Source organism: Canis lupus, chromosome 4, assembly GCF_003254725.2.
Source record: "Canis lupus dingo isolate Sandy chromosome 4, ASM325472v2, whole genome shotgun sequence".
In the NCBI taxonomy this organism is placed as follows: domain Eukaryota; kingdom Metazoa; phylum Chordata; class Mammalia; order Carnivora; family Canidae; genus Canis; species Canis lupus.
The window spans coordinates 20,589,367-20,611,819 of NC_064246.1; the positions used below are offsets into that span (position 1 = coordinate 20,589,367).

The 22,453-nt window shown below is 40.4% G+C and overlaps 1 protein-coding gene and 1 long non-coding RNA gene across 7 annotated transcripts in view; one reads left to right on the forward strand and one right to left on the reverse strand.

Moving 5' to 3' along the window:
• LOC112651780 (uncharacterized) overlaps positions 1-22,453 on the reverse strand; it is a 98,449-nt gene that overhangs the window by 57,485 nt on the left and 18,511 nt on the right. For 5 of the 6 annotated variants that reach the window (XR_007410140.1, XR_007410138.1, XR_007410142.1 and 2 more), the window contains exon 2: positions 12,989-13,113. This is a non-coding gene — a long non-coding RNA (uncharacterized LOC112651780). Of the gene's footprint in view, positions 1-12,988; positions 13,117-22,453 lie in introns of all 6 variants that reach the window. The other variant, XR_007410139.1, reaches the window with a different exon arrangement.
• On the forward strand, positions 6,778-21,324 carry SRGN (serglycin). The gene is made up of 3 exons (XM_025435085.3): positions 6,778-7,078; positions 16,238-16,382; positions 20,385-21,324. Exons 1-3 carry the CDS (start codon positions 7,003-7,005, stop codon positions 20,638-20,640), a joined length of 477 nt encoding a protein of 158 aa, XP_025290870.1. The 5' UTR covers positions 6,778-7,002; the 3' UTR covers positions 20,641-21,324.

Genomic DNA, 22,453 nt, shown 5'->3' on the forward strand with positions numbered 1-22,453 from the left:
TGATGGGATTGCCCTGTTTATCCCACAGATGATATTTTCCTTCAGCCTTCCTGACTACTACTTTTTACCAGTCTTTAGTATGCCCAGCCCCATTGCCTAGAGGAGAATTGCTTTTATCAGGCAGTTCTTGAATGCTAATCTTTGATTCAACTTCTTTGGTCTTATTGTGTCCCTAGGAAATTATCCGAAGAATGCTCTCCATTAGTAATTTTTAAAGTTAAATTTATGTCAACAATCAAAATATTTTTCTTGAGTGTTTTTTCCTTGATTACTAACAGGATATACAATTTTAGTCTACCAAATTTGGCATACTCTGAGAAGGATGAAGAAAAAACATTTATTATCCGACTGTCTAGGAAATACCACTACTAACTTTTTGGTCATCAACAGTTATTTGAGCCCCATTATATTCTATACAGCCAAAACTGAAACTATATCCCTGGAGTATCTAGATGAGAAGACAAGACTAGCACATGAAAAAAATAAGAATTATTCAATATAGAATGAATTCCTACACTCATTCATTCAGTGCCATGGGTGATGTACAGAAACATGTTAAACTGGTCTAGATGTTTAGTCCATTTAAGGATATAATCAAATATAGGTCATCAAATGACATATCACTGATGTCAGAAAAACAGCTGATTCCAGCAGATTCTATCTGTTTGGGTGGAGGGTGAGCAGTATCCCTTCATTCTTTAGGAGGGGGTGAAAAGTTAAGATTGACCATAAGAAAAATTTTTACCACATCAATGTAATAAATAACCTCACCAAGCCGTGAAATTTCTAAACAGAACTTTATTAAGTGATTCTGTTCATTTTTCATGTTAATGACCAAAACCAAAAAAAAGCAGATGGGGGGTGGTGCATGGAGTTTGGCTAAAAATAAGAACAAACTAAAGTGCTGTAACTTAATTGGTAAATGCGGTCAGCCTCAGAGGATTGACATCAAAAAGCCGTTGAATATCTGGTTAATATTCTGTGGTTACAAATTAAGGGAGAAGAACTTCCCTCTTCCTTAGTGACCAATAACGTTAAACATAATCACAGGTATGTAAATGGAACTTCAGTGTGTGTGTTTGGGGGAGTAGGAATGAGGTTGGGCTGTGAAGCATAGGAAATATTGTCACTGGGTTTGGGAACTTGGATAGCTTGTTTCTCTGCAGAGGAAGCTCAGAGCCTTGAGGTGGTGAATTGATGGGTGGGTTATGGGATTTGCTAGAATTGACAACTAGGTTTTGGGAACACATGGGGCTAGGTGCCATAGAGTAGGATATAATATACTGGCCATAAGGGGGGATGAGAGGGAACCCAGTGTTCAAGTGAGTGGGGTGTGCCCCTTTGAATTACCAAAGGCAGATCATGACAGTGGTAATCTCTGAATGGAAGGTGATGAGGAATTTGTCATTTCTTTTGCATCCCTCCCCCCATTGCTCCTCCCCAATTGCCTGCTTTTCCATAATGAGCATTTATTGATTTTTAATTAGAAAATATAATTTCCTAAAGATAAATAGTGTTGATAGATAGCATGTCTTGGGGAAAAGAAGTCAAATAAGGACCTCCTTTCTTTCTTTTTAAAAAAAATTTGTACTTATTTGACAGAGAGAGGGAGAGAGAGAGAGAGAAATAAGCAGGGGTAACAATAAGCAGAGGGAGAGGAGAGGGAGAAGCAGGCTTCCAAATGAGCAGGGATCCCGACTTGAGGCTCGATCCCAAGACCCCAGGATTATGACCTGAGCCAAAGGCAGACGCTTAACCAACTAAGACACCCCAGAGCCCAGGACCGTCTTTCTTGGTCATTCCTTGAACCATCCAGGGCCTGGTTGGTTCCCTCTAACCCACATGCATACTCCTCTTTCTTTATGTTTGAAATTTTCTCTAAAATATTTGTTTCCAATATTTTTGACTCTGTGAAAATATTTCCAAGAGAAGGAACACATTCCCCCATCCCCAGCTATTATATTAATAGTATTTTTCACTTGGCTCTTTCATTGCAAATTTTGGTTCTCTAAAGCCCTACAATTTTTGGAGCTGGAATGTCTTCTACTAGACTCAGGTAGCAACTGAGAAGTTCTTTTATGCCTTTTTAAAATATAATTTATTTTTTAGAGCATTTTTAGGTTCACAGAAAAATTGAGCAGAAGGTACAGAGATTGCCTATATACCCGCTGCCCCTTGTTTTTCTTGTCAAATTATAGACCCAAACTATGATGGGGGAGCTCTGCCCCTCCCCTCTTTCTAGTCCAAGATGAAAACCCTGAAGTTATTAAACTTTTAGATAACAACACCTGGGCAAGCTTCTTGTTTAGGACAATGGAGATCTTCAACAAGGAGGGACCCTGTTCTAGTTGTGTGGCTTTAGTGATAAGAAGGGAAGAGCTAGGGAAGGAGCCCAATGGGGGATGCCTGGGAGCCTGTGCCCTCTCTCAGAGCACCACTCTCCAGGGACCCATCCACTGATACTCTATAAAGGGATTAAGAATACAATAGTCACCACTCCTTTGGGACCAAGACTGTTTTGGCCACAGACTCCCCATCTGCTAAAGGGGTGGAGATGGAATGAGAGCAGAACTGAAAGAATGGGAAACTCAAAGGTGCCTGGTATCCATGACTAAAGAGGTCATTTTTTAAAGAAAAATTCTGGGGGGCAGCCCTGATGGCTCAGCGGTTTAGCTCTGCCTTCAGCCCAGGGCCTCATCCTGGAGGCCCCGGATTGAGTTGAGTCTCACGTTGGGCTCCCTGCATGGAACCTGCTTCTCCCTCTGCCTGTGTCTCTGCCTCTCTCTCTGTGTCTCTCATGAATAAGTAAATAAAATTAAAAAAAAAAAAATTCGGGGGGGGGGCACTTGGGTGGGTCAGTTGTTTAAGCATTAGCCTTTGGCTCAGGTCATGTTCCCAGGATTCCAGGATGGAGTCCTGCATCCAGGCTCCCTGCTCAGCAGGAAGTCTGCTTCTCTCTCTCCCCCTCTGCCCTCCCCGCTGCTCGACTCTCTCTCTCTCAAGTAAATAAATCTTTAAAAAAAAAAATTTTTTTTTCCCTCCAAGGTGATGTTTTCTTATATGAACTCTGAATAAGATAAAGATATTTTTTATAAATTTGATTTTTTTCTTTAAAAAGCACTTTGTTATGAAAATTCTAAAAAATATATTAAGGTAGGGATACTAGTGTAATGAACCTTGATTTTTCTCATTGCTCAGCTTCAGCAATCTACTGCTATCCCTCTTTCATCCCCCTCCTGAAACTGGATTATTTAGAAGCAAATCATAATCATTTTCTCATTCCAAACAGTACCTCAGTATGTACCTCTAAAAAAAGAAAAAGATTAAAAGGAAGACCTCTGATGACTTACAAATCTTCACCTTCATCTGTCACTGACTGTGAATCAGGAACCCTGAGTTCTAGACCTGCTTTTGCCAATCACCAGCTGTATGACCAGCAGCAAGCAAGTCGTGTACCTTTCTGGACATGCACTGTCTCCACCTGATTGGGTGAAGGAGGTGGTTTCTAAGGTCTCCTCCCATCCTAGAAATCAAATATTCATGCAAGGGTCATTTTTTAAGACTCTAGAGACAGATTTGGTATGGGGTCTATTTGCTCTTGGGTTTTTTTTTTTTTTTGGCACAGTGCCCAGTTCAGAGTCAAGATCTCCTAAGGAAGATCTAAGGAAGTCTTAGCAGCTGCTGAGTGCAGAACCTTTAACTTGGAGCTTTAAAAAAGAAATGAGTCTTGGAGCCGTCCCTCAGAGTTGCTTTGTGCTGCCCTCAGTATCTCCTCTGACAACCTCAATTCATCTTAAGTGTTCTGCTGAGTTGTGATGCAAGGACGTTTCAAGTGCTCTAAAACGATCTGCTTTTTTTTTTTTTTTTTTTTTAAAACGATCTGCTTTTTAAAAAGACCACCTTTGGGGCGTCTGGGTGGTTCAGTAAATTGAGTGTCTCCTTTTGACTCAGGTCATGGTCCCAGGGTCCTGGGACCGAGCTCCCTGGTCAGCAGAGAGCCTGCTTCTCCCTTTGCTCTCTGCGCACCCCCTTCCCTTGTGCTCTATCTTAAATAAATAAATAAATAAATAAATAAATAAATAAATAAATAACATCTTTCTTAAAAAATAAAAAGACTACCCTGAAACTAATAATTAGTGAAAAGCCATGTTTGCATGAAGAGGGGAGGAGGCAGGCACATTGATTGCTTTTTAATTATTTTTTTATTTTTATCTTTAAAAATAGTTTATTTAGGGGCGCCTGGGTGGCTCAGTGGATGAGCATCTATCTGCCTTTGGCTTAGGGTGTGATCCTGGAGTCCCGGGATCAAGTCCTGCATTGCGCTCCCTGCTGGGAGCCTGCTTCTCCTTCTGCCTGTATCTCTGCCTCTCTCACTGTGTCTCTCATGAATAAATAAAATCTTTAAAAAATTTTATTTAAATTCAAATTGCTGACATATAGTATAACACCCAGTGCGCATGCTATCAAGTACCCTCTAAAGTGCGGGTCACCCAGTTACCCCATCCTTCGACCCTCTTCCCCTTCTGCAACCCTTTATTTCCCAGAGTTAGGAGTCTCTCATGGTTTGTTTTCCTCAGTTTCCCTCTGATTGCTTTTTTTTTAGATGCTCAAGGAATAAGGATGCTCAATTTACAGGCAAATCAATTGAGAGTGAAGTAAAGTAGGTGTATTTAAGGTTGCCTGGTGGGGGCACCAGGTGGCTCAGTGGTTGAGCATCTGCCTTTGGCTTCAGTGGTGATCCTGGGGTCCTGGAATTGAGTCCCGCATCAGACTCTCCTGCTTCTCCCTCTGCCTATGTCTCTGCCTGTATGTCATAAATAAAATAAAATATTAAAAAAAAAAAAAGATTGCCTGGTAAATGAAGGATTAAGTCTGGAGAAGAATTTGTCTTTTAAAATTATGGAGAAGAGGCTTACTGTAGAGGGTATGGTTTAGAGACAGATGATCGTTTTTGGTTAATGGAGGAAATTTGCGGCAAGAAGATGGTAGGTATCCAGCGCAGAGGAGCACCGCCCACGCATCCCTCACAGTGTGTGCACGAGCTTTCCTGGGCCCCTCTCGTTGGCTTCCTCACCACTGTCAGTACTAGAAGGACAGCACCAAGGAGGTGGCCACCATCTCTCAGTTGCTAAGTAAGGGAGGCAAGCTGGGCCCCAGGACTTCTGGCCACCACTAGTTTGTCTCGCTCCTCTACAGCTTGAAGCAGGGACTACGGACATGCAAGTGAAGGATGGCTACCTTGGAAAAGAAACAGCCGGTTGTCAGTGTCAGTGGGAGAAGAGAAATGTTTGAGAAGACTGTGCCGTTTTCTTTTTCTTAAGAGGTTTTATTTATTTATTCATGAGAGAGGCAGAGACATAGGCCGAGGGAGAAGCAGGCTCCCCGAGGGCAGCTTGATGTGGGGCTCCATCCCAGGACCCCAGCATCACCACCTGAGCCAAAGGCAGACGCTCAACCACTGAGCCACCCAGGCGCCCCTGAGCCATTTTCTAAGAATTACCAAGGCCCATAAAAGAAAAAAAATGAAGGACGGAAATATAAAAGGCCGCCCAAATGACCACGGTGAAGCTCGAGCTCTACCAGTTCTGAGGCTTTGCAGGGTTTACGGAAGGGGATTAGTGTTCTGCTGCCAGGGTTTTAAATTGGGAGATAGGGTAAAAAGGGACCGACGATGAAGGCTGTTACTTCAAGCTCAAACCACTCTCCACAGTGGGGAGTTCACTGGGTTTGTGAATTTGGGGGCTGGTTCCAACTGAAGAGGAGCCCCCGACACCCTTCTAGCTGGTTCTGAGGACCCTCATGGACTTCACCACAGCCACCCAGCGATTAGGTTCCGAGGCCTGTCCTTGGCAGGAAATGGTAAAGGAATCAGCAGGAAGCTGAAGACAAGAGAAGGGAAACTCCTCCCTCCCGCCAGAGGTCTGGAGGGCGAGTGTGTGCCTGGCAAGGGGGCCTGTAGGGAGAGGCACATCCAGGGGGAGAGCCTTGAATAGAAGGAAACAGTGTGCACCCCCGGGGCCAGAACGCAAGATAAACTCCCGTGTGTATTGTCTATACCCGGGCTTCCTCTGGCCTCCAGAAGTGTAGGTATGATCCCCAGGACCTGGAGAAGGAGGCAGAGGCCAGTGTGTTTTCTTAGCTCCAGCAGCCCACTGAGAGGACCCCCCACACACACATCTTGTTTCTGATTCCTTGGCTTCTTCCCGGCCAGAGGACCCCAAGATCAAGTTGGGCAATTCTATCAAGAGAAAAGATGAAAAGTATAAAAGGAATCAAATTGATAAGAAATACTTTGTGTGAAAGAGCAGAGAAATGCAAGATTTTTTTTTTTTTTTTCCTGTTTTACCTAGCTCTTGGCAACCCAAAATCCTCACTCACTGTTGAGGTAGAGGGAGAGCCAGGGATCCAGTGGAAGCATCTGTATCCAATAAGAAACCAGTTATCTGAAATCTGAGAAGACTTATTTGTAGATGAGAACTCAGCTTTGAACTTTCACTTCTTGAGCTTGACTCCGTGAGTTATGCTAAACCCGATGAAAAAGAAAATTAGTACTTTATGATGAAGGTCCTCAGCGATGAAAAGGCAGCACCTTAGCTCCCACTCGTCCCCAGTACAGCAGACTCTTCAGCAAACTTGTGTTTAGATTATTTATTGAAGAAAGGAAAAAGACTGTACTGAATGTTGATTCTACTGTTTTAGTGGGAAAAAATTACTAATAGGCAAGTGACAAACAACAAAACTTTTGAAAAAGCAGACCTGGGGAGAGTCCAGTGCAGTTTCATAATGGGTATGAATAGTTAGTTTGCTGTCTTCTTCTTTTTTTTTTTATCGTTCTGGGTTTTGATGTGGATCTCTTTCTATTTGTTCAGGAAATTGTGACGTGTGTTCTGGGCAGGGTTTGAGGTTTTGGAACTTTTTCTAAAAGGGACAGAGTGCACCCTGCTACATTTCCTAATCGTGAGGTTGGTGTGTGAGCAGTAGAACTGAAGTGAACTGGTCACGATGCAGTTGCTCCTCCAGGGCAGTAGGCTTGTACTGGCTCTTGCCCTCCTCCTGGTTTTGGATTTTTCAGTTCAAGGTAAGACCCAGGAATCTTGTCCCCCTGTAATCTTTGTAAGCCCTGGGGATCCACACAAATGATTGTATTCATTTTAAGGTACAGAATGTATTATATTATGGGAAAGGAGGCAAAGAGAAAGGATTTGGGGGGTGGGCTGAAGTCCCTAATGCGAGTTTGGTTAAGTTTGGTACCAAGAAAAGTGAAACTCTGAGGCAGGTGTAGCCTTGTAAACTCTCACAATGATTGCGACTCGCTATTTTATTGTTGGATGAACAGGTATAGTCAATGAACTTTTAAAAATTCAAAAAGGAAAAAAAAAATTCAAGAAGGTCAACTGATGAATCACTAAATTCTACCTTGGAACTAATCATACACTATGTGTTAATTGAATTGAATTTTACGCTACAAATTGAAAAAACTCAAGAAAGGAATATAGAAAATGACCTATCTGTTGAAGATAGCACTGCCAAGTGTTTTGGCATGTTGATCTGTCCCTAAGGGTTTATATCAGTCCCAAGTTTTATTTTATATTTTATTTATTTATTCATGAGAGACACAGAGAGAGGCAGAGACACAGGCAGAGGCAGAAGCAGGCTCCATTCAGGGAGCCCGGTGTGGGACTCGATCCCAGAACCCCAGGATCACACGCTGAACTGAAGGCAGAGGCTCAACCACTGAGCCACGCAGGCATCCCAGTCTCAAGTTTTAATATATTATGGTGGTGTCGTAATTACTGCAACAGTGGGAAATAACAGATATTAAAAATCAGAGTAAATTTCTATTTTTTCTTTTTTCTAATTTAGTTCTTAGTGAAAATTCAATTGTGGTTAGACATAGTACAGACCCTCCCAGTTTAAAGAGAGGCCAAAGAATTTTAGTGTTTGTGCTGTTGCTTGGAGATACATTACATCTGGAAATTTCTTGTTAGATTTCTTTATCATTCAGGGTTGTTTAGTCAGACTGAAACAACTTCTAATCCTTATGACTAAGATAACAGAAAGGATCAGTTTGTAAAAAAAATATAATTTTTTCTCCTTTGGTAAATAAGGGATTATGTCTAAATAAGGCAGAAGGTCATGGCCTGATATATAGATGGGAGAATTTGTAGTAGAAAAATATTTAAGTTCCCCCAATTTGTATAGGAAATATCGACTCACAGTGACAACATATGTCCTGGATTTATTTCTTCAAAGTGACTTCTAGTTGTCTTGTTTTTACTTCTGATGGAAATGAGATCGTACAGATAATCTCACATACATTCATTATGTACTGGAAATTTATAAAATAATTTTCTTCTTGTTATGCAATTATTGAAAATAACAGCAAGTGTTGCTGAAACTTTTTTACTAATCTGTATTTTCTAAAGTACAAAACATTACTGATTTTAGGGAATAGGCTTGGATCTTTTAGGGAAAATCTTGAACTTGATGAAATAATTCCCTAATATGTTCTGACAAGACCCAGAGTAATGAGGTCTATATGCAGACCTGAGTGACCAGTTGGTGGTGGTGGTGAAGGGTCTACCCCTGCCAGAACTAAGTCAGTCTTTACATATTCAAGATTTCCCCCAAAATATCACATTCCCCACTACGATTCAGTAGGTAAACCTAGAATTGAAACAAAAACATTCCTGGGTGCCTTGATGGCTCAGGTCGTGATTCTGGGGTCCTGGCATCCAGCCCCGCGTTGAGTCAGGGCTCCCTGCTCAGCAGGGAGTCTGCTTCTCCCTCTCCCTCTGCCCCTGCTCATGCTCTTTCTCAAATAAATAAATAAAATCTTTAAATAGACAAAAACGTTCCTTATGTAGTAGGTGATTCATCAGAAAGAAGTGAAGAAATCATTATGAAATCGTATAAAGTACTAGCATTTATGTCATCATCTGGTAGGTTTAGCTCTTTGTTGGAAAAGGAACCAAAATAGATAGAATGAATGAACTGAAAAACTAGGGTATTTCCAAAGGAGGAGTGCACTTGGTGTTTGAAATTAAGGGTTTGTGCCTACATCTGAATAAGAAGGGGAATAGATGCCCACCCATGGCTGCGTGTGTGACAGCACCTCAAGGCAGTAATGCAGAGCCACACCACTATTTCCCCATACATTCTTGTGACGCCAGATAGGATTTGATAGTATTCTTTCACCATCTTAAAAAAAAAAGTTTAAATATTTAAATCATTGGTTTGACTGCACTGCTCAAACTAGGCTTTTGGCTTGTTTTTACTGAACATATTCAAAACATCTTAGGTGACTGTATTAGTTTACTAAGGCTGCACAGTACCCAGACTGGTGGAGCTTAACAGAAATGGTTCCTCACATTTCTGGAGGCTGGAAGGCCAAGATCAAGACATCAGTGGAACTGTTTTCATTCTGAAGCCTCTCTCCTTGGCTTGCAGAAGCCCATTTTCTGTCTTCACATTGTCCTTTCTCTGTGTGTCTGTGTTTTGATCTCCTCTTCTTAGAAGGACACCAGCTTTATTGGATTAGGGCTCATCCAAATGAACTCATTTTAACTTAATACCTCTTTGAAGGACCTATCTCCAAATACAATTCCATTTTGAGGTATTGAGATTTAGGACTTCAACATATGAATTGAAGGGACATAACTCAGCCCATATCAGTTACTATAAGTCAAACCCAAGTAAAGACCTGATGTAAAATCGTGTCTATCAGGTGCAAAGAATGGGAAATTTGGCATTGCATGGGGATCCTGGAGAGCACAGGTGGCTACCGATTTAATGTAGAACTCTAGGGGATTACTGATTATTGATAGGGTCTGTGAATCCTAAACTCTTTTATTACCTCTTTTTTAAAAAGATGCCCATAAAGAGAGAAAATGGAAAATCCATGAGCAGGTGTGGCCGGATCATGCACTCACTCCACACTCTTATAGTAGATACAGATTCTACCCATGTGTGCTGCTATTTGCACAGTGATTTCATGTTTGTTCTCTTGTAAATGATCATCGTATTCCCTATGAGGAGGAATTAACATCAATTTATAGAGGAGAAAACTGATCTTGCATTCACCACCTCATTTGCTCTGCAGATCAACCTCTTGCAAAATATTTGAAATTTGCTTTAGGCCATTACAACTAATTAATACCAGACAGAAATGGTCATCTGATTTCAGGGCAGAATTAACTTTCTCCTGCAACTTGGCTGTCTTCCAGGTGGATTAGAGATTTTCTTTCTTTCTTCCTCTCTTTTTAAATATCTTTTTCTTAAGTAGGCTCCACACTCATAATGGAGCCCAATGAGGGCTTGAACTCATGACCTTGAGATCAAGAACTAAGCTGAGAACAAGAGTCAAGTGCTTGACTGACTGAGCCACCTAGGCATACCTTTAAGGATTTTATTTTTAAAGTAATCACCACACCCAATGTGGGATTTGAATTTATTACCTCAAGATCAAGAGTTGCATTCTCTATGGGGTAAACCAGCTATGCACCCCAAGATTTTCTTTATTTAAAACAAAAAACTTTGCTTTGACTATAAACTTGTTATGAAGTTTACCACTGAATTGAGGGATAGAGAGTGAGAAATTGAAAGTAAACTTAAAACATAAATAGTTGTCAAACCATACAAGGGTGGGGGAACCTTATCTATCTTGTAGAGTTGATTGCCCAGTAGGGCAATGATGTCTGTTTCAATGCTACCAAAACAATGAACAAAATGGTCTTTTAATCACCCCCCTCATGGCATTTTCTGCTTAAGTTTCTGTAACACACCTGTAGCAACTCTCCAGTAAGAATAGAAAATTGGGGGGTGCTTGGGTGGCTCAGTGGTTGAGCATTTCCCTTCAGTTTAGGTCACGATCCTGGGGTCCTGGGATTGAGTCCTGTATCAGGCTCCTTGCAGGGAGTCTGCTTCTCCCTCCGCCTATGTCTCTGCTTTTCTCTCTCTCTCTGTCTCTCATGAATAAATAAATAAAATCTTAAAAAAAATAGGAAATTAGTAAATTGCGATGATGTTGGAGGGGAAATTTGGTACTGTGATATAAAAAGATGCAGAGAGGAGCATCTGGCTGGCTCAGTTGGTAGAACATGTGATTCGATCTCATGGTTCTGAGTTTGAGCCCCATGTTGAACATGGAGATCTACTTAAAAAAATAACAGAATAAAAAGGGAATACAAATATTTTTGAAAAAAGATGCAGAGAGATGACTGGAGTAATGTTCATTCACAGAAAGCATTTTTGTAAAGCAGGACTAGCAACTGTGTGTGTGGTGAGGGACAGTGAGGGAAAGAATTCTAAATAAACACCATTCTTTTCCCTGGAATCCAGCAGATCTAGTAGGTGGGGCCTTTGAGAAAGATAACCTTTGTGTCCGCTAGCATTCTCCCTTTAGTTTTTTTTTTTCAATTATGGTAATCGTAAGACATTTCTCTCAAGCAAGATAAAGTTAAGGTATTCCCACAACGTCAGGGGCTGAAAGAAACTGTTGAATTCACATCCTGCCAACATCCTTCAACAAATATGCAGGGAACTTTGTGTCTGTAACCATGCTCTTTATTTAAAGCCTACTGAAAAGGATTAGCCCCAAATTAGATAAACTTTTGGTGGGAGAGGGGGAGGGGACCTCTACCTTTGGTTTCTTCACAAGTTTTTATTTTTTTAAAAAAAGATTTTACTTATTTATTCATGAGAGACACAGAAGGAGAGAGGCAGAGACTTAGGCAGAGGGAGAAGCAGGCTCCACCCGACTAGAGACTCAATCTCTGACTCCAGGCTCACGCCCTGAACCAAAGGCAGTTGCTCAACCGCTGAGCCACCCAGGCGACCCTCTTTACAAGTTTTTAAACAGCTTTACTGACATAGCCTTCACAAACCATACAGTTCATCCATTAAAGCATTTAGAGGCGCTTGGGTGGCTCAGTAGGTCAAGTGTCTGCCTTTAGCACAGGTCATGATCCCAGGGTCCTGGGATTGAGCCCTGTTCCCTGCTTGGCAGGGAGTCTGCTTCTCGCTCTCTTGCTCCCTCTCTTCCTGGCTTGTGCTCTCCAAGTCTTTCACTCTGAAATAAATACATAAAATCTTTAAAAAAAAAATACAGATACATGCAACTATCACCACGGTCAATTTTAGAACATTTTTATCACCCTCTGAAGCAAAGCCCCTCATTTTTTTTTTAAAATTTTTATTTATTTATGATAGTCACAGAGAGAGAGAGAGAGAGGCAGAGACATAGGCAGAGGGAGAAGCAGGCTCCATGCACCGGGAGCCCGACGTGGGATTCGATCCCAGGTCTCCAGGATCACGCCCTGGGCCAAAGGCAGGCGCTAAACCGCTGCGCCACCCAGGGATCCCAGCCCCTCATTTTTTAAAAAAAGATTTTAAGAAATCTCTACACCCAAAGTGGAGCTTGAATTTATAACCCTGAGATCAAGAGTCACATACTCTACCAACTGAGCCAGTCAGGCACCCCAAGAAGTCCCTCCTTATACATTTCAAAAGAAATTTGAATTCTGGGGAGTAATTTTGTATTTTAGAATTTGTTTTCACTAATTTGCCAGAGGTGCATTTGTTATACCAGTGAAAAGATATGGTCTTTCACCCGGATGCTTCCTTACAAAGTTTTAGTTTTACTTTTCTGTTTAACTTCCTATCTATGCAAAGATTACCTCAGTTTGATATTTAGCACATCAATTGCATGTAAAGGAGAATGCCTAGACCTACTCTGTCCACCAAGCACTTGAATTGTGGCAAGTCCAAACTGCAATGTGCTATAAGCGCAAAATATACCCCAGATTTGGAGACTTACATGAAAGAAAAATGTAAGATACTCCTTAATAACCTTTATATTGTTTATATGTTAAATTGTGATATCTGAAGAAATTGGCTAAGTAAAATGTGTTGACATTACTTTCATTTGTCTTTTTGACTTAAAATTAGGTCTGCTAGAACATGAAAATTCGATACGTGGGTGTCTTACCCTATTGGGCAGCGCTGTCCTAGCCAGCAGAGTGTGAAGCCGTTGCCCTCTGCTGGAGATGTTGGATTTTTTTTATGCTACCTGCAATGCGGGGCTTCTATGTAACAACCAGGTCCAAACTTAGGCTGCTTCAGGAAAGGATCAGTGAAGGAAAAAGAAAGAAAACATATTAAATGCCATGCGCAAAGATTTGTGCTAGATGTTTTACATACTTTTGTCTCATTTGAACGGGAACTTTTTGGGACACTATTATTCATCTTTGAAAGATGAATGGTAGAATGAGTACTTAAATTTTGATCTCTATAAGCTGTCCACTAGCAGAGATTGGTTCCTTGGTCTTCTTCCTCATCAGGGAAGTTACCATTTAAAGAGCTCTGACCATGGTGGTGGGTATTATTCTAAGAACCTAGCATTTATATCTCATTATTAGATCTATTACTGTCCCCATTCTATGGATGAAGAAATTGAAGTACAGGGAGGTTAAGTAAGTTGGTCAAGGACAGAAGACAGACAGTGGGTGTCATCTTGCTACTTTACCTCCAGTCTCCAGGCAGTGACAGAGTTAACCCATTTTGTTTTTTTTTAATATTTTATTTATTTATTCATGAGAGAGAGAGAGAGATGCAGAGACACAGGCAAAGGGAGAAGCAGGCTCCGTGCAGGGAGCCCGATGCGGGACTCGATCCCCGGGTCTCCAGGATCAGGCCCTGGGCTGAAGGTGGCGCTAAACCGCTACACCACCAGGGCTGCCCAGTTAACCCATTTCGAATGACTAGCTACCCCAGACCAATATGGTAAGTGATATTCAGGAACCATGGGGAACATTGTGATAGAACAGTAGTTACAAAGGAAAGAAAGATAGGAAGAAAGAGAGAAAATGGGAGAATATTTACTTTCTACATTAGAATCTTTTATTTTTTAAAGGAATATTGTTAATTATAAAAGTTTATAAGACAAAATGAGACATCACCAGAGTCCACCGTTATATTTCTGAGTTATTTCCTCAGATTTCCCCCTAATATCTGTTTGTAGTAGTTGCATTAACAACTATTATGCAGAGTGGTAATTCTGCTTTTCCACTATTTTTATTTTTTATTTATTTGTTTTTAAAGATTTTATTTATTTATTCGAGAGAGAGAGAGAGAGAGAGAGGGAGAGAGAAGGGCAGAGACACAGGCAGAGGGAGAAGCAGGCTCCATACAGGGAGCCGGACATGGGACTGGATCCCGGGTCTCCAGGATCACACCCTGGGCTGAAGGTGGCGCTAAACCGCTGAGCCACTGGGGCTGCCCTCCACTATATTTATTTATTTATTTATTTATTTTTTATTTATTTATTTATTTTCCACTATTTTTAAATATAGATTTTCCTATGATGGTCCAGAGTCTTTTCTATAACCACTGCTTTTTTTACCATTTGGTCTATATTTTCTCATATGAGTGCCTCATTATCTGAGTATTTGCAGATGTTTTGATATAGTTATTTCCTCTTTGCCTATTTTAAATAAATAATAAAGTGAACAGCTATATGTATCTTTTATACATTATGTTTTATTTATATATCTATAGATATTTAAATATATATCATAAATATATTGATGCAATAACTTGGTAATGCTGTATTTATAAAATTAATCAGAGATACTAGCTAGGACAAAACTGAGCACAAATTGACATAATAGAGACTCATAAAGAAAGGATATTTTCAAAAAGTTCTGTGGTTCTGCAATCTTTTAAGAACAAAATCCTTGGTCATCCTATTGAGAGGTAAAGTGAACTTGACCTTGGTAGAAGCTCCACATTTCAACCTCTGATAGCTGCTGTCAGAAGAGAACAGGACATAACTTGTGCATACTTTCCTAGAAACAGATACCTTGGGGGAGAAAAAAACCCTCCAAACTCCAAAATTCATGATCTCTGGGGATGTTGAGAATGAGATTAGGGGTAATTTTTCTTTTCTTTTGTTTGCTACATTTTTCAAAATTTCCCAGAGTGAACACATATTTTTTTCTAACAGAAGTGTTATTTTATTTTTTTCATAAGTGTTATTTTAACAAATAAAACCAAAAGCAGTATAGATGTAAGGAATATCTAAACAGACTGTCCTCCCAATTAGTCCTTGAGTTAAAACGTTGTCAGGAAACCCGCGGACGAGTTGCTGTATGAATCCATTTATGTAAAATTATAGAATATAAAATGTAAACTAATTTATAATGATAATGGATTAATGGTTGTAGGGAACTTGTGGGAATGTGTCAGGAGGAAGGAAGGGATTTTAAAATGGCCTGAGGAAGGTTCCACAGGTATACAGATATGTCAAAACATTAAACTGTACACTTTAAATGTGTACAGCATATGTCATTTCTACCTCAATGAACCTGTTAAAAATAAATCATTAATTTTGAATAGAGAAGGCATATATATGGCTCAAAAATCAAAAGCTTGAAAAGAATATATATATATATATATATATATATAAATATTTTTATTCATTCATGAGAGACACAGAGAGAGAGGCAGAGACATAGGCAGAGGGAGAAGCAGGCTCCCCATGGGGAGCTTGATGCAGGACTCGATCCCAGGACTCCAGGATCACGACCTGAGTCAAAGGCAGATGCTCAACCACTGAGCTACCCAGGTGCCACTCAAAAGAATATTTTGGAGTCAGTGTCCTTCCTTCCACTGTCTTCTGCCTGCCAATTCCCTGACAGAGGCAGTTTGTTGTGTATCTGTTCAGAGGTTCAAGATACATATATTTAAGCATATATGTAAGTGTAGTCTTCAAAGCACAAACACACAAATGTTATAACACAATGCACAGTGTTCCTTACTTTTTTTTTCTTACTTTCTTTTACCCTGGAGAATCTATATCAGTATCCAGAGAGCTGCCTCATTCTTTCTTTCTTTCTCCTTTTTTTTTTTTTTTAGATTTATTTACTTATTCTTTTAGAGAAGTGAAGGTTTCACAGCTCACCAGTAGCAGAGCTGGGATGTTACTACAGGCAGCTGATTGCCAAAACCTATTCTAACCTTAAACTCTGGGCTACTTTTTAGGGTTGTTGGGAGGACAAGTGTATATAAAAGGTTGGCACACAGTGCATACTCCTGTTACATTTATGATCATAAAACCTGCTCACACTTTATCTTCTACCAAATTCAGAATCAATTTAATCAAAAATTTCTTAGGGACAGAGTGATTAGAAGCTGTGTATGAGATACTTATTAACCATGTGGGTTCCTGTTTGGACAGGTTCTCCTGTGAAGAGAGCCACGTACCAGTGGGTACACTGCAGTCCTGACAGTAATTCCGCAAACTGCATTGATGAAAAGGAACCAATGTTTGACCTACTTCCAGGTGAATCCAACAGAATCTTTCCTCCGACTGACCGTTCTTCGTAAGTACACTTTCTCTGATTTTACTTTCACCAACCTCTGTTGAGATCTTGCCTTGGAGATGGGAGCATTGTCCAGAGTGTTTTTCTTCAGGCCCTTGCTTTGATGGTTTGGTTTTCATTGCATGGTACATGGTAAAACAGTACTGTATTTACTGGTATATGAGTGCAAGAATGCATGATTCATTTATACTTTTGCAAGGTCTTTTCATGGTAGCAAGACAAAAAATCAAGTACTCCTCACCAACAAGTATTGAAAACGATTTAACGCTATTCTATTTATATAAGTAGAGCATGTTATACATTAGAATCCAACAGAAGTCTGTCAACTGAATAGATAAACAAAACATAGTATATCCCTGAAGTGGACTATTATTTGGCCAAAAAAAAGGAACAGAGTACTGATACATGCTATAACATGGATGAATCCTGAAAACATTATGCAAAGTGAAAGAAACTAGACACAAAAAGCCACATATTGCATGATTCTATTGATATGAAATGTCCAGAATAGGCAAATCCATAGAGGTAGGAAATAGATCAGTGATCACTGGGGGCTGGAGGAGAAAGAGGAATACAGAGTGGGGAGTACAGGTACAGGATTTTTGAGGGGTGATAAAAATGTCCTGAGATTAGGGGCACCTGGGTGGCTCAGTGGTTGAGCATCTGCCTTCAGCTCAGAGTGTGACCCCAGGGTCCTGGGGTCAAGTCCCACATGGGGCTCCTCGCAGGGAGCCTGCTTCTCCCTTTGCCTCTCTCTGGCTCTCTCTGTGTGTCTCTCATGAATAAATAAATACAATATTTTTATTTTTTTATTTTTTAAAAAAGATTTATTTATTTATTCACCCAGAGAGAGCGAGAGAGAGGCAGAGACACAGGCAGAGGGAGAAGCAGGCTCCATGCAGGAAGCCCGATGTGGGACTCAATCCCGGGTCTCCAGGATCACACCCCGGGCTGCAGGCAGCGCTAAACCGCTGCGCCACCAGGGCTGCCCTAAATACAATATTTTTAAAAAATGTCCTGAGATTAGATAGCAGTGATTAAAAAAAAAAAAAAAACCCAAGAAATTAGGGGAAGGAAGAATTAATGGGCCATGACTTGTCAAAGAGAAAGCCAAACCTTCTTGATCAAACAAAACCTGCTTTGCACTTGCAAAAAAAGATACCAGTAGGAATTCTTAAGTAACAAAAATTGAATTGTCTTAGAATCAATGATTTCAATGAAGATCAAGGTTATAGAACATGCAGCAAAAATATATTATGAAAAGGATAATCATAAAAATTTAATCTTTAGATTTAGAAGATTAAACCTAGAAAATCACTCTCCTTGAAGCAGGGTAAATAAATCCTCATGCCCAAACCAGGTAAGGCCCTCATCCTGGTGACTCTCTTCATCACTGGCATTTGCTGCATGAGAGAGGATATCACCATCCTCAAAATGCCACTCTGCAATCCTGTTTCTGTGCTTCTACTTTTAGTCCACAGAATTAAGCCTGAAACTGAGTTTATAGCATTCTCCATTATTTGAACTCATGAGTTTCCATAGTAATTCATTTAAATCTAAAATGTTAGAGGAATAACGCAAGTTTTACAAAACAACTATTTTACATCATTTCTTCTCTTCTTAAATCTCTATGATCGGGCAGCCCCGGTGGTGCAGCGGTTTAGCGCCGCCTGCAGCCCAGGTTGTGATCCTGGAGACCTGGGATCGAGTCCCACGTCGGGCTCCTTGCATGGAGCCTGCTTCTCCCTCTGCCTGTTTCTCTGCCTCTCTCTCTCTCTCTCTCTCTCTGTGTGTGTCTCTTGTGAATAAATAAAATCTTTAAAAAAATTAAATCTCTATGATCTTCCCTTTCCTCAGCCAGGAATTTTTTCTTCTTACTCTCACACTCCTGATACTTAAGAATGAATGAACAGTCCCTGCTCTTATATTGGTCCTGGGCCCATTTGCCCTCCTATCCATTATTTCTCCTTTTTCCTTCTTGCTCTATTAGGTTGGGGGTGGGATGAGGGCTCATCCTATCGTCTGCCTTTCTTAGGCTCCCAGATTTGTGGTTGAGTTTGGTGAATGGAAGGCAGAGGAGGGAGACTGGGGTGCATGGGAGGCAGGGAGAGACTGGTTGTTTCTTCTCAATCCCAGCCTTGGGTGGCACCTCTGGCAGGGCTGTGTCATCCATGGCTTCAGCTCCCACCAGATGCTAGGCTCAGGCAACACCACCATATTCTATTGTTCCTTTAGCCCAGAGAGAGAAATAGTTTCTGATTGTCGCTCATCTCTGGGTTTCCTATTTGGCTTCCACTGCTTTTCCATCACCTGTATAAGTAATTTCCTGTGTTAGATACTTAGATGAGTTTCCTGATTGGACTCTGATTGTGGCAGCTTATAAGGCCACTTTTCCTTGTACTGGGTATCCTATCCCCACACATCTTCTCTAGGACTTCAGTTCTGCGATTCCTCCTCTGAGCCTAGGTTCTCCTTCCCATAAGTGTGCTGAATTTCTCTAGCATCTTGTACAGTTAGGTAAAGTCTCTTCTTTGACTCTGCATCCTTTCCAGCTATTGCTCTGTTCTCTGCTCCTCTTCCCAGTAACACTGAAAGGGATGCTTCCTGTCTCCCACTCCGTCTACCCCTTCTGCTTGCTTGAACTTCTACTCAGAATGCTTGCTAAGGTCACAGTTACTCCTGGTTAACACCACCACTGTTTACTTACCTACTTCTCTACTTGGTCAACTTCATTACCTTCAAAAACAGTTGACTGCCTCCCTCCCCCCACTGCTTTGAAATGCTTTCTTCTCTGGGCTTCCATGGCCCCACCTTATCTTGAGTTTTCTACTTCCCTCATTGTTCTTTCTCCTCTGTTCAATGTTTAATGTATTGGTGTGGCTCCAGCTCTGTCCTGGACCTCTTCTCTCTCTGCATGTTTTTTTTTTAGGTGGCCACATCCTGTTCCATGGTTTCTACTATGGGTGTGCATGTGCACGTGTGTGTGTGTGTGTGTGTGTGTGTGTGTGTAACCACCACATCTGTTTCCAGCTCTGATGCCTTTTTCCTGACCTCACAGTCTAATCTCCTGGTCACCCTCTATTACATTCTTCTATTTCACTTCTCTGCAAAAGAGAAGTAAAAATCGTAAATCATATTTTCCTGATTTATTCCTTTTTATTGTCTGTCTGCCCCAATAAGTTATAAATTTCTTGAGCAGGGACCTCATCTATCAATCACCATTCTATCCCAGGCACTTAGAACAGGGATCAGATGTTTAGTATTTACTGAATGCACGCATGAATGATGCTCTAATCTGTTATATGGCCCGTAGTTCCATTATTTCCCTGGAAAAAATGTCCCACAGACTATGAAACTAGATTTTTGTTTCTGATACTTAGTTGCCTTGTTCTACCATTGAGGGGTAGCACCATTGCTCTGGTCTTTGGTGCTGTGTGGACTTCTAACCACAAACTGAACCCAGCTGAATGAATACACTTTTTGAGAGGAAACTGAATGTCAATATGGAGGCAAACATAATATTTAACTTGTTCCAAAGAATTTAAGAATGAGTTTGTTTAAGCACTGTGTATTATTAGATGTTTTGTAGAAATTTTAAATTAGAAAATAATGTCATCTGTCTGGGCTAACTTACACTTGTTTGTCCTTTCTTTGATGGGAGAAAATGGGAAAAGTCATCTTTTTAAAAAAATAAATGACCTCTTAAAAGTAAATTTACCAAATATAGGAATACTAATTATAAGAAAATTAGCACTGTTTATATGAGTCTGCAATGCATAGATGTTGATTGATAAATGCAATGAGTTAAGTATAATAACTATAGGCAAACATGTAGAAAGATTTCATTTTTTTTGTTTTAAAGCACTGAATAACTGGGAAACTTTAAATTTTAATTTGAGCAACTGGATGGCTACATTAATTTTCTATCTTAAAAAATTTATTATGATTATCCTTATGTCTCAAGCTTTACTGTTATTTTTTTTTTCATTTTTCTATCTTCAGAATGTCAAGATCCCAGAACTTGAATGATATCTTTCCTATTTCTGAGGACTACTTTGGATCTGGCTCTGGCTCTGGCTCTGGCTCAGGATCTGGAAGCGGCTCTGGAAGTGGCTTCTTACCTGAACTTGAACAGGAATACCAACCAGTAGATGAAAACAATGATTTTTATGATAACTTTAGGCCTCTTAAGAGAAATCTGCCCTCAGACAACCAGGACTTGGGCCAAGATGGACCAGAAGAGGATTTTATTATATAAAAGAGAGGGTTTCCCATCTTGATGTCAGGGAATGCATTCAATACATTTTATGTACCATAGTTAAGTGATTAATTTTGGAACAAAAGGTTTTATAGAAATTTTAAAACATCTGAAAAAGAAGTTTAGGTTTTATCACCCTTTTTCCCCCCTCATGAATTCTTTTTTTTTTTTTTTCCCTCATGAATTCTTAAAGCTTCCTTTATCTATCCTATTGTCCTGGAAAATACCTGTATTTCCTTTGTATCATGTTCAACCAATATCACTATGAAATGAACCAGAAAGCCCATGTCTATAAAATTGCTTTAAAGAATAAATTATACTATTTAAAAAATTCAATTTGAAAGGCAAATTGACAGGCAATATTTCTGTAAGTCTTCAGAAACATGACTCTGGTTGTGAATTATAGATACGTCTTATCTCTTATGAAAACCCAGATGAAACACACAGTGAATTTAGAGTGGGTTTTTGACAAGTCCAGTGTAAAGTGTACTGCTCTTATGTTACCATCCAATGTGTTTGTAGAGCTGGTGGACATTGTTGAGAACTACGATTGCTGTTACAATGAGACACTTAAGACCCAAATTAAAGAACAGCTGTACTCTCATTACTTCATACTGCTTTACTTTTTCCTTAGATATCTGTGTATTTTCAATCGTTACCTTATTAAAGCAGAACTATAACCAATGTGTTAAGCTGTCTGGGATCTCTTGTTCTAAACTCAGGAAATAATTATTTCTGTTCAGATGTTTCTAGAAGTCTTATTCATAAAATATCTGTGAGATTATTTTACAGAGCAGTTTGTAACTAGAATCATCCTATTAACTAGCAAATCAAGGGGTACCTGGGTGGCTCAGTGGTTGAGTGTCTGCCTTTGGCTCAGGTCATGATCCCAGAGTCCTGATCAAGTTCTGCATTAGACTCCCTGCAGGGAGCCTGCTTCTCCCTCTGCCTGTGTCTCTGCCTCTCTCTCTGTGTGTCTCATGAATAAATAAATTAAATAAATAAATAAATAAATAAATAAATAAATAAAGCCACCATGTAGGGCACCTGGGTGGCTCAGTGGTTGGGTGTCTGCCTTCAGCTTGGGTCATGATCCTGGGGTCCTGGGATCGAGTTCCACATTGGGCTCCCTGCAATGAGCCTGCTTCTCCTTTGCCTATGTCTCTCTCTCTCTCTCTCTCTCTCTGTGTTTTTCATGAGTAAATATTCTTTTTTTTTAATTTTTATTTATTTATGATAGAGAGAGAGAGAGAGAGAGAGGCAGAGACATAGGCAGAGGGAGAAGCAGGCTCCATGCACCGGGAGCCCAATGTGGGATTCGATCCCGGGTCTCCAGGATTGCGCCCTGGGCCAAAGGCAGGCGCCAAACCGCTGCACCACCCAGGGATCCCTTCATGAGTAAATAAATAAAATCTTAAAACCTGAAACATTTGTTTTAAAAAAACCCCAAAACTAGCAAATCAAGAAAACAATTATGGGAAAGCAAGAAGCTTATTCTTGTTCAAGCACTTCCTCTTCTCGAAGCCTATTCCCATCTCTGTTCCCCTGAGTTCTGAAAAGCTTGCCAGCATCTTTGTCATGAATCTTGCTCTGCACAGTCCAGATCACCAATTCAGAACTGAGGATTTATTTAAATCAATCTCTGCTGAAAAAATCCATCTTGTTCAAGGCCACACACTTTCCCAGGGCAGAATGCATCTAATGACTAGTTGATGTAGACATCTGAATGCCAGGTGCTTCCCGAACTTGAGGAAATTCAGAAGGACCATCACAGATTTAGAGCTTCTTCACAGGTCAGCCAATACTTCGTTGG